The following is a 13,001-nucleotide window of genomic DNA, read 5'->3' on the forward strand; positions in this document are numbered from 1 at the left end:
ATGGAACATAATATAGAAGATGGCCTACAAAACAATTCTAATACAGTAGTTATTTTCAAAATAAAAATGTGCTTGGAAGTCCCTTGGATATAAGGATTCAAATTTTAACATAGGGAACAAAAAGTGTAGTGATGAAATTAAATTTCAATTTAAAAACATTCTTTGGAAGATATACAGATTGCCAACAAACACATGAAAGAATGCTCAACATCATTAATCATTAGAGAAATGCAAATCAAAACTACAATGAGATATCATCTCACACTGGTCAGAATGGCCATCATCAAAAAATCTACAAACAATAAATGCTGGAGAGGGTGTGGAGAAAAGAAAACACTCTTGCACTATTGGTGGGAATGTAAATTGATACAGCCACTATGGAGTACAGTATGGAGGTTCCTTAAAAAACTAAAAATAGAACTACCATATGACCCAGCAATCCCACTACTGGGCATATACCCTGAGAAAACCATAATTCAAAAAAAGACATGTTCCACAATGTTCATTAAAGCTCTATTTACAATAGCCAGGAGATAGAAACAACCTAAGTGTCCATCAAGAGATGAATGGATAAAAAAGATGTGGCACATATATACAGTGGAATATTACTCAGCCATAAAAAGAAACGAAATTGAGTTATTTGTAGTGAGGTGGATGGACCTAGAGTCTGTCATACAGAGTGAAGTAAGTCAGAAAGAGAAAAACAAATACCATATGCTAATGCATATATATGGAATCTAAGAAAAAAAAAAAGGTCATGAAGAACCTAGGGGCAAGATGGGAATAAAGACACAGACCTACTAGAGAATGGACTTGAGGATATGGGGAGCGGGAAGGGTAAGCTGTGACAAAGCGAGAGAGTGGCATGGACATATATACACTACCAAACGTAAAATAGATAGCTAGTGGGAAGCAGCCGCATAGCACAGGGATCAGCTGGGTGCTTTGTGACCACCTAGAGGGGTGGGATAGGGAGGGTGGGAGCGAGGGAGACACAAGAGGGAAGAGATATGGGAACATATGTATAACTGATTCACTTTGTTATAAAGCAGAAACTAACACACCATTGTAAAGCAATTATACTCCAATAAAGATGTTAAAAAAATAAAATAAAATAAATAAAAACATTCTTTGGACATTTTTATATCACAATTTTTTTTTTTAATTTTAAAAGAAGCCCAATGCAGAATAAATTGGTTTAAATTTCTGGAAAATTAAAATCAGGATATAGCTTGGACTTCACCATATTCTAGAGGATATCTACATCTAGACTTTATGTCATACACCATGACTGTTGTCTACAGACATACACACACACATATAAACAAACTCTTCAATGTATAAATATGGGTCTTTCTAAAGGCCCACAAAGGATCCAGTGAAGTGCCACATGCCTATCAGTTTAAGTCAAAACTCTAGCCCTTTACTTTTCATATTAGGAGCATAGTGTCAATGGAAAGTATCAAACAATTAGTGCTGTGGTAGTCAGGAAACTTCATTTATCACTGCAAGAGAATGCAGAATTCAGACAAATCTCAGTGTTTTTTCTTGGTAGTGTAATCATAATATGAATAGCACCTATAGAATCTTCTGTTTTGCGATGGTCTTTTTTGATATTCAATCATGTGCATTTCCAATACACACATGTGTGTGCATGTATATGTTCACACAGAATTTACATTGAGCTTAGATATGTGCTTATTAAAATAGCTATTTCTGAATGTTTGGTTCTTTCAAAAGTGCTTTTTACTTGTATATGTATTTATTATGCATTAATTCAAATTATTTATAAAGTTTTCTAGATATATGTAGTAAAAAAAATCTGGGTTATAATTATCCCTATCACACGAAATTAGGCAAATCATTTAGTCTTCTCTCTTTGTTTTTACTAATTTATTGTTGTTATTATTAACTTTATCTTTTCAAAGAAATCTTCCTTATATTCCAGGGACTCAGTTTTAGGCAGCTAATCTTCTGTAAAGATTCATATTGCACTTTTTATGACTTTCACGTCTATGTTAAAAGGTTTTTTATGTAAGTATTCATTTTGTAGTCTCCTGTCCCAACTAAGCTGTTATTTTCAAGGCCTTTCAACATGCTGATAACCTTCTTTTCCAAAATCCAGTAACTAATTCTCAGGTGTGCACTGTTTGGTAAATAAACCAAATTATTGCAGTATGAAAGATGAGTTAATTTTTTTCTTAACAGTTTTCTTAATTCATTTTAATGTTCTTTAAATTTATGCCTTTGAAATTAAATGTAGAGTTCTAATGTTTTCACTAGGGCTAGGGTAGTAAAACTTGAGTTTCCAAAGGATCACCTTTGGAAAGGAAAATTTAAAGGGAATGGTTCAATTACGTAAGGGGACAATAGTGTTGGTCACACACATGCACATACACACACTCACACACAGTGTTACACACAGACTTTTCCTCAGAGTGTTGTTTTTCCTCAGAGGATTATTTAGACAATCTACAAGGAAGCGATTGGAAATCAGCTTCCCAGCCTAACTTCTCAGTGTGAAGATTGCTATCATATGCAATAAAAGAAGTACCTTTCTAAAATCTATAGAATTTTATTTATTGCTAAATTATTTTTGAAAATCAAGAAATAAAGCATATGTTAACTACTAACAAGCTGTTCTCTGTTTCCCGTACTCATCCTGAGATAGATAGGGAATGCCTAAATTTCATATCGATTAGAAACTAATTAACTTTATCACTGGCAAAAAATAAATTTTAAAGTCTCTTTTTATCAAGGGAAGGGGTGGGGGTGGGGGGGATGGGTGTTATTTTTTTACTGGACCTGCAGAGTTTATTGATCTACCTTTATTATTTTAAAGTCGATAAATTAACCTCCCCTTAGTGAATATACAGAAAATTCAAGATGAAACTATTTTCATATTAATTAAATAGACTTATCAGCAATAAAATTAACCCAGGCTTCTCCCCTTGCTCCAGTCCCTGCTGGGTAATCTGTGAAGAATTTTTGTCTTAAAACAAGAGGCAACTCAGTTTGGAGACTTTGAAGTCACATTACATTTTCTTGATTTGAGAGAGCTCTGCAAAATCATACATGAACTAGAACATTAAATAGTAGGGAAAACAGTTGTTGATTCTAATCCATCAGAAGTGAGAAAACAAAAGTTTGTGGCTAAGCCTTTGCTTTTGCTCATGGAAAATGTGCCAATAGCTTGAGTGGTTAGAAAACTCATTGGGAACCTAGATAACGCGTTTGATAACGCGTTTGAAAACTTTTTTTCTCATGTTGCAGAGAAGCAAGCAAGGTACTGAAAGCAGCTTTCTGATCTGAAAGCCTGATGTCATCAATATGCTACTTTTGCTCTTTGCCAGGTTAACAGAATTTATTGCAGTAATTAATGCAAAACATATGTGCTGAAACACCCACATGAAAAATATAATTGCCCCCAACTTAATTTGCTACCTTTCAAAACCCTGTTTTAGCTACCTTTTCTCAATGCCTCCACTTAAATAGAGTACAAGTGTTTTTATGAAAGAGGATATAAATCTTTATAATTTATTTTCTCATCTTAAGTAATATATAAATTATCTTTTAAATAGGGGAAATTTTCCATAGAAATTAAAGTCTACTTTTTAGGCCAAGTTCTACTTCCACCCATTACTGACCTTTATGACAATTCCAATAGTTAATTCACACTTCATTTTTATTATATAAAACTAAAAAAATCACATCCAGGTTATGTTGATAACTGCCTCACAATCTCTGTGTATGGAATTCTTGACAATAATCTTTCCAGGGTGAGGAAAGGAGTGTCTGAGTGTCAGGAAAGGAAGACAGAGGTAAGAATGTATGAAGAAAACACAGCACAGATCACATCTTTTATTCCTCTGTCCACATCAAATTTTCTTTAATTCTTAGTGAGTCCCCAACCTATGCAGATAATCATACCTTATGAGGGTAAACACTGCAGATTCAAAGTACTCTTTGAAGTACTTTTTAGAAAGTACTTTGAAGTCTGATTTTTCACTCCAATACTCTGAGTACTTCTAAGATTTTTCTTGGGAGTCAAGACACATTAGTATAGTCAGTAGGATTGAGGTTGAGAAGCTAGTGCTTTTCCTGAATAGGAGACCTCCTTAATTTACAGGCATTTGTGTACAGGAGAAAACATATGAGGTTAAAATCAGAAGACAGATAAGAGAGGGCTAGGCTCAGTTACTACTTTATTACGATGAGTTTACTTAGTTTCCTCAGTTGTAAAATGGGAGATGTCATAATACCTACTTTAGGGCGGCTTTAAGATTAAATGAGGTACAGTAAGTACTCAATGACAACGTAAGGGAAAAATCTTTCCAGCCAGTGGAACTCTGTGTAATTGTTATCTGATTACTGGGCATGACACTGAAGCCATATTTAGTCTTGGAATGCCCTGGATTCAACAATTCTTTTATGAAAAACACTAAAGTTTTGATGACCACACAAACATCAACATCATTCAACTACTAACCTATCTCGGTAATGCCGCTCCCAGAAACCCTTCCTGGCCCATTCCAGGTTTACTCCCAAAATCAGAAGAGGGAAAATCCTGTTTTCATAAAAAAAAATGGTGCCAATCAAATATGGGGCTGTGGGGAAAACAGACAACTTTCGATTGTGCACGGGGTGGGGAGTGGGTTTGTAGAACACACCCCTTAGCGCTCCCGAGGGACCTAACAGGTGGCATCAGTAGATGGTCTTAACGAAAACTGAAAAAAAAAAAAAAAAGTTCTTCATTTTCGTCTAGAGAGTCATCTTTTGAAAATTCAAGAAATAGCAAAAGGGTCAGGAAACACAGCAGCAAGCAGGACAATGGACGTCTCAGGCTCGTCCCAACCGACCGGGCCGAGTACGAGGCGCTTTCCCAACTCTACAGGGAGTTCTGTGAACCCTGGAGAACCCTGTCCCTCTCCTGCACCTGTCACCTCGCGGGGCCGGAACTTAGGAGGACAGACCACGCCAACTATGGACGCCAAGCTGCAAAGACTGCCAGCTATGGTGGGAGGTGGGGAGTTGAGGGTGGGGGCGACAGAAACCTCGGGTCAGAGTCTGTTGAGAAAGTCGGGACTTGCCTGGCGCGTCCGAGCCGCTCGCGCTCTCCCCAGGTAAGGAGAGTCCAGGTGCTGGGGAGGACGCCACCTCTCCGAGCGCCGGCAGCTCCGTGATCGCAGGCAGAGGGCGCACGTTTGCCTCTCGCCCGCCCCGCCTACGCCCGGCGCTCGTTTCCGCCGAACTTGGCGCCCTAGCGCTCCCCTGGCTCCAGCCTCCGCCCGGGCTGAGAGCGCCCGGCGCCGGCCGCCTGCAAGAAGCCGGCCGCCTCAGGGGCTCCGCGCTTGCTCGCCGCCCGCCGCCCGCGGGAGGCCGCGCTGGTTCGCAGCGCCCGGGCAGCGCGCTTTGGCCGCCGGGCGCGGAGACGCTCGCGCACAAAGAACCACCGAACCCCCGAGGGTTGAGCTGAGCTGGAGGACGTGGACCCGGAGATGGGCTTTTCTGATCCGGTCTTGAATCCGATGAGGAGTGAAAAGTAGTGAATTCTTGGTAGACTCCGTTTTCCCGCCTCACCTATGAGCCTGGTCCCGGCGGCGGCGGAGAGTTTGAGGTTAAGATGCCCTCGTGGTGGGTGTGGTGGCCGCGAGGGCGCCTGCTCATCCCTCAGTTGCCATATCCCTGGAATTCCCCGTAAAGCTCTGTTTCGTGCTAAAATTTCTCAGGGCACACTTTTGGAATTTAATCAATATTGCATTATCAAATGTGGGAGGTGTGATGCGAAGGAAGAGAAGCGCCATCCTACCTCCTGTGGCCACCCCAGTTCATGGCTAAGGTTATTCACAACAGTTTATTTGTTCAGTGCTGCCACTTGTTTCCCCCCTCATTCCTCGCCTATTATTCTGACTTCACCATGTTGGTTTGGATTATGTGGATTTTCACCCTCTGCTTTGACTGGAACAGCAGGACATGGTTTAAAATGAAGGGAGGGAGTTCCCCACTCAGGGCTTCCAGTTTAATAACATCACTCCAAGTTGGAGGCTTTACTGCTGAACTGGTTTTGATTCCATCCATCCTCCACATGCATACGCCCAGGCTTCCAAAGGGGTTTGGCTTACACTCTCAAAACTTTCCTAGACAAAATATTTTCTTCAGGGGAAAAATTCAAAAGTGTGTAAACTTGAGAGGAGAAACAAAAGCACGCAATGCCCCCCAAACTCGCACCCCGCCCCAAACACATACCCTTTTGTGTGTGTCTGTGTGTGTGTGCAGGTTTTTAGAGATCTACTAAAAATTGATTAGCCAGATGTTTGACGTGGTAAATATTTTTCTTTTAAGCAAAAGACAAATATCATCATTGGTTTCAGAATCTTTGCATTTCTCTACCTCTCCATCTTTCTAATCGACTTTTTATTTTCTATTCTCTTGCAAAGACGTTTTTTCTCTTTGTAATCCACCACCCTTTTTTTTTTTTTTTTTTAATTTCACAGAAAGCTGGTAGGAGGCAAACTAAAACTTGCGGACTTTCATACTTTTCCAAGAGGAAAACTTCTGCCACATTCCAAGAACTACCTGATTCTAGGGAGCTGGTAACAGACACAGAGAGTGAAATCAAGGGGTGCACATGTGCCCACACCCTGATTCCCAGGAGGGGTGTCTGCCTAGATTGATTTGTGTCTTGGAATCCTTTGCATTTTATAAACGTCCAAGAATGTTTTTATTTCTAAAGTCATTACAGAAGAATTAAGGTTTTCAAATTTCTTAGAAATAAATTTCAAAGCCTGGTTTTCAGTATACCTGGATGAATAATATAATGAACATTTTACACCACCAGTCACCCCTTTATTTGAAAAGTCTGTGGAAAGCTACTTGTGCACTTGGTAAAAGCCTTGCTCTGACCCTCCCTGGTGATAAAATCCAGACCTCTGAAAACAGAATCAAAAAGGGGGCACCTGCATCTATTTTTCTAAATCTTTTATCAAACAGGAATTAAAAGAACAAGATTTATTAAAAGTTTTAAAGACAAGTGTGTAAAGACTAAAGTTGAGGATCTTGACAGAAAATGATTTGCAAAACAGTGTTCTTCCAAGAAATACATATTTCTCCTTCCATCTAGTATTTATGCCAAACAAAATCATTGGAAAATGACTAAAATCAAAGGTAACCCACATCACAGATTTCCTAGTAAGTAAATGTCTGTAAGAACTTATCGAGTTTCGATGATTTGTGGAAAGTTTTATTAATATTTTCTTGAAGATTTTATGACTTGGAGAATGTAACTCTCAAGAACAGTTCTTGCTGTTTCCATTTGTGTTAAAGTTAGTAAATCAAATATACTGTGGAAATATGTTTTGCCTCTAAAAATCCTTTGCATATGTAACTGATTATTTGATATTTAAAAATTGCATATATTTTATTTCAGAAAAAATCCAGAGTTTCAGAAACAACTTTGACATTTAGGGATCTTCATAAAGAAAGTTATTTTGAGAAACTATTAAAAGTGAAGGACTCTTAAAGAACACACCAAAATTTGAATATTAAAATGTGGATAATATATAGACATGATAAATCTTACGTCTTTTCTTTAAAGATAATAAGTTTCTTATGAGTCAAGGTGAAACTACTAAACTGTTTATAAAAGCAAAGAGTAAACCATAATTATATTCAAGTAATAAAAATCTTCACATGAAACTCCCTAAATCTACTACACAATGTTAAAAAAATACCTTTAAGTTATGACTGTACACAACGTTTTGTTTAAAATGTTTGTATTCATTTTATGTACTTTTCATTGTAGCTCCCAATTACTAGTGTTTCATGGGAAAGACAACTTTATATAAAATGCACCATAATCTTACACGGGGTAATGTTGTTTTGTTATATGTAGTTTTCCTTTTATGTTTCCAGTTGCTTTTGAGTTATAAACATATTCAATTGAATTTATATCTTAAAATGGGTAGAAAAATCATATTAACTACAGCACCAATAATAAGAACGTATAAAATTGAATCTGTTCATAGTTACGATGAAGCTGGTTTGTACTTATAAATCTATTGTTATTGCAAGAATATTTACTATTTAAGAGTTTTTAATTGCTCATTTATAACAAGGACAAGAATGGTGTGATATATAAAACATAAGAGTGGGGAGAATGGGGTATCAAAGTGGACATTTCCCCACTTGAATTATTATTATTAATATTAGTCTTTAGGAAGATATAGATTCAGAATGAATTAATTTCAGGATAGATTTTGAGAGGTTGCAAGAAGTTTCTTTCCGGCACAATCAAAATATTATCGTAGCAATTCAGGTTGTCAGTAAAAGCTTAAACAAATTTGCTGATAATCCTGTTAATGACCTAGGTCAAGTGTTAACTGTTGTGGGTTATAAAATAGTGAAATTAAGGTTTCTCCTACCTCCAGGCAAATAGCAAAGTTATAACTGTTGGGGGGAAGTAGATGCGAGCCATTAGGAAAGCTATTAAATTTCAAAAATGTATAATGCATTCAATTATTTAGTCTAGGATGATAAAATGCTATTAAAGGCAAATGTAAACTCTCTTTAAAAAATAACTATAAAGGTGATATGACAGCTTAGTTCTCTATTAATATTTCAACCACAATGTGTTATTATTTGAGGATAAGTGTTTATACATGAAAATGATGCCAAGTCATACTGATTTTTAAAAAGGGAAAAATCTATTATTTAAATATTTAGTGTCTCCATCATTTGCCTAATATTCAAAGGGAAGCATACAGTGTTCATCTCTAAGTTTTACTTGTGAGCTTTAAACGATCACATAGTATCCTTTTGTACTTAAGTGACTTACGTTCAGTGAAATACATTTCATATAGTGTGCCTACCACTCCAATAAAAGTCTCCCCAAAAAAGTAGTATATATATATGAAGATTCAATTTTATTCACTTTAATTTTGAAAACTGATTTCCAGTGTAAAGAACTCTATAGGTAAATGTTAATCTAAATTACAAACACTTTTGGATAGAAAAATGATTTAGTATATTATGTACTGATGAATAAGAAGTGCATTCTGCCTCAGAAAGCTTCAAATGTAGGAAAGTATCTAAAGAGATTATCCACTGCTAAAAGAGATTAAACAAACAATAGTCGATTCTTTATATCAAGTTTTAACCTCTTTGTAAAGTTATTTTTATTTAACATTATCATCATCCATCTGGGATGGCAACGGGGAGCAAATATATAAACTTTTCTAATAATACATAATGTAACAATCCTATTTTGTCATGAAAAGTAGTTGATTTCCCATGGAAGTCTTTTCTTGATGTGTCATGTAAACAGACCTGGTAAGATTTTAATAAAGTTCCCTGCAGCTTTTGTAAAGTTTCTATTTAAGTATATAGGCCAATTCTTGATTTAAATAACCATCAAAATTATAAATAATTATCATCAAAGAGGCCAGTCATAGAAAGTATCATCTGGAATCATCTTCTTGAAGGCATATTAGAAAGTTATCTGTAATTGGATTAATAAATTATAGGAAAGTTCATACTAAACTTTTTTTCTAAGTATTTTTCTCTTATCATGGACCTATGGCATTTCAAAATTGATATTTGATTATCAATTCTCAAATTTAAAAAATAAGTCACATAATGGCACATTTCCTATCAATTAACTCAGTGGTTAGGTTTTTGTTCTTTTTTAGTTCTATCATGACTATCTTCATAATAGATTGCAAAATAAATTCTAGTAAATTTCTAGTAAATTTTCTATAGTGTTGAAATATAATTTTTAACATATTTTAAATACAACCTAGTATTTTGTATTTCAGTTCTCAAAATTTATATTAGAAACCTTTATTAATGAGATTCATTTTATCATTATTCCTTGTACCCAATATATGAATTTTCATAAGCATTGCTTTTTATTTAAATAACATTGTTAGAAATGTGCACAGAAATCTTGGCACATACTTAGATTTTTCACTTTTCATGTTGTTCAACTCTACTACTATGTCCCAAGCTACTGCATTAATATTTGAAATCTTACTCAAATATTACCCAAGTTAAATCATTCATTTTACATTTTGTTTCAAAGCTTCCCTTCATGACCTCAGAAGAGAAAGGAGACTACCATAGGACGTGATCTGGAAAGAATAATCCCACAAACAATGGATAGATAAACTTTTGCCCAAGCAAATTAAATGTAATTATGTCAGCCTCCTGAATATATTCATATTGTCAATGTGTACCTGCCTGTATAATAATATGCATTATATACCCAAATATACATAAGGTGTGGCTTAAAAGCAATTTGCATTTGATAATTCCTATTTCATTAAATTAATATTCATTAATTTTATATAAGTGTCAATAAGTTTAAAAGGCCTTTTTTTCTCTTGCAATTTACTGAAAGGTTACGTTTTGCACAAAAATAATGACTCTCATTAATGACTCACTATATCCCTGTGCATTATTAATTCACTAAAATCCATTATCTAAATAGTTTATAAATATTCCATCTGGAGAAATACAATTTATCATAGCAATATGGGAATAATATTACTGTTTTCTAGCTATTATCAATACTTTAATATTTTCAAAGAAACACAAAGAATAAACACTAATTTTAACATACTTATATGTTACTCATTATACAGATAACTATGCTTGCCTTTCATTCATAAAAAATGACTATTACTTTCAAATAAACATGTTAATTTGATTTGTAAAAAAAAAGTCACTTGAAGGTAAGATAATTTCTTGATCCTTTTATTTTAGAATTTTTAATTTCCCAATAAAAAAAGACAAAAATTTAATGAAATCTGCCAAGTTGATAAAAGCAGTCACTAAGGAAAGAATGAAATTAAACTGCTCTGTTAGCAGTGAAAGTAGTTCACCAAATATGAGAGGCAGTTTTTATATTTAATTAAAATGTTTCTAAATATTTTTGAGTTTTTACTTGTGTTTTTTTTTAAATAATATATACAATATACAACGGTACTGGCTTGCCAATATATTTTTTAGTTAGTGTCATAACATATAATGTAGCATTTGCACATCAACTTCTCAGTATTGCTAAATTGCTAAATATTATTGTTATAAGTTCAACATGATTAAGAGGAAATCCAAGTTGTAAGTGTTGCTTGAAAGCAATCAATTATTCAGAAAAGTTTTTCTTAAGAGTTAGCGATTACATTCACAAATCATTAGGAATAGATCACAAAAGGTATACAAGAAAAAAGCAATGTCTCTATTAAGCACAAAATCTTATAGGAAACATTGGTGTCCTTAATATTAGGTTTGCACTTTAATCCATTGAAAAGGGATGAATGCCCATTAGGAGGAAAATAAATAACCCAGCACTAAGGAAATACCATTTGCTGCATATGAACATTCTTTCTTAATTTGCTGTTCAGTTATTTACTACACCTACCCAGGAGTTTTCACTATTCATTAAATACATTCTCCTATTCCTATATAAGCCCTTAAACAAAGAAAATCCAATCTCAGCTTATTGTAATTCCTGCAAATATTACTTATGTTAACGTGGCATATGCTGCTCATTAGAACCTGTACCACAGAGCAAACCACCGCCTGGCGGGATACACATCAATTCAATACAGCAGTTGCAACATAAATACACACACACACACACACACACACACACACACACACACACACACTCTCCGCTTCAACAAACTGTGATTTCGCTTTAGCCCATTCATAAATGCCATGATCCTAAGTTGGAACAACCTGTCATTACCTTTAAACATACTAAAGAATCTAGAGAGAAGGGTGGAATATTCTTTTAAACTTCTCAGAGTACTACATGGTCATAATTAGGAAATAAAATACTGCCATGACTATTTGGCAATTAACATACCGGGTTGTAAAACTGGAGGATTTTTCTTTCTTTCTGCTTAAAATTGGCAAACAAGATAATTGCTTGAATTGGTATCAGATTTAAAACACATTTTAGGTTTAGGCAATCCAAAATGATCTCTTAGAGTGTTTTAGAAGACGGCCGAAAATAAAAGCACCTCTTTCGTTTACTCTGAGAGCAAACTGCTTTATTCGGAGGGACCTCGACGACCTGAGAAGGCTTCGGTGAGAACATGCTTGGAAGAGCTTTAGCCCCGCCGGGCAGGGCTGTGCGCGTCGCTGTACCTGGCTTACCTTCATTGGAAGGTTGGAGAATCAGTTCCCCGAAGCAATTGAGAACAGAGCAGCTGAGAAGGAGGAAGATGGAGAGGTGACAATCCATGTTGCTGGTGCAGAGGGCAGTGAGAGGAGCATATCTCCATGAAGCATGCCACTGATGTGAGGGGGAGCGCTCTGATTGCTGGAGAAGTTACCATGCTCCGCTCGCAGGCTGATGTCAAGTTTGACACTGGAGATAAGGAGGAGTCTGGCTGCCTTTCCTCGAACCTCGCTCAGGGACATCCCTGGGTCCTAGTGCCGTCGTAAGCGAGCGCTGAAGAAGAGCAGGACAGCGCGCGCGGCCTCGCAGACAGCTCTGAAGCACCGAGCTGGGGCGGAAGAGGGTGGGGGTCTCCGGCGTCACCAAAGTCGCAGGAAATCCCGAAGTTATGATGGTGCGGTGGTGGAGAGTAGTGATGGGGAGAGAAAAACACCCCCTCCTTATTTTCAATGGAAAGCAGCTATTTTATTGTTTGCAGTACATGCTCTTGTAGGTTAATCCCCCGAAGAAACCAGAAACCCTGCTAGAGTGTCATATGGCAAAGTGAATGGAAAAGAAACTGAAATGCCAGAGAAATATTTGTTATTAAAAGAACAGGAGCCCTTCATTTAAAAGAAAAGATTGTTGATTGTATTCAAAGGAAAATTGGGATTATTCCTTCACTGTATTCAATGGGATCATAACTCTTCGCAAGCCCTTTCTGGCGCAGAAAGACACTAATACGCACCCCAGATCAGAAAGTCTTTTCAGTTCTACACCAAGTGGTGTCAGGACTTTTTAAAGAGATTTGGCACAGGATTTCCATGTGCATAAAGAG

The 13,001-nt window shown here is 36.3% G+C and overlaps 1 protein-coding gene across 2 annotated transcripts in view; it reads right to left on the reverse strand.

Annotated features, from left to right (window-relative positions):
- Positions 1–12,472, reverse strand: part of EPHA3 (EPH receptor A3) — a 372,025-nt gene extending 359,553 nt beyond the window's left edge. Inside the window, exon 1 of one of the 2 annotated variants that reach the window (XM_007468624.1) lies at positions 12,160–12,472. In XM_007468624.1, the coding sequence (XP_007468686.1) occupies positions 12,160–12,247 (88 nt within the window). In that variant the 5' untranslated portion in view covers positions 12,248–12,472. The remainder of the gene's footprint in view (positions 1–12,159) is intronic. The other variant, XM_007468625.1, reaches the window with a different exon arrangement.
- Between the last annotated feature and the right edge of the window lie 529 nt (positions 12,473–13,001).

This window comes from Lipotes vexillifer, unplaced genomic scaffold, assembly GCF_000442215.2.
Source record: "Lipotes vexillifer unplaced genomic scaffold, Lipotes_vexillifer_v1.1 scaffold1602, whole genome shotgun sequence".
NCBI lineage: Eukaryota > Metazoa > Chordata > Mammalia > Artiodactyla > Lipotidae > Lipotes > Lipotes vexillifer.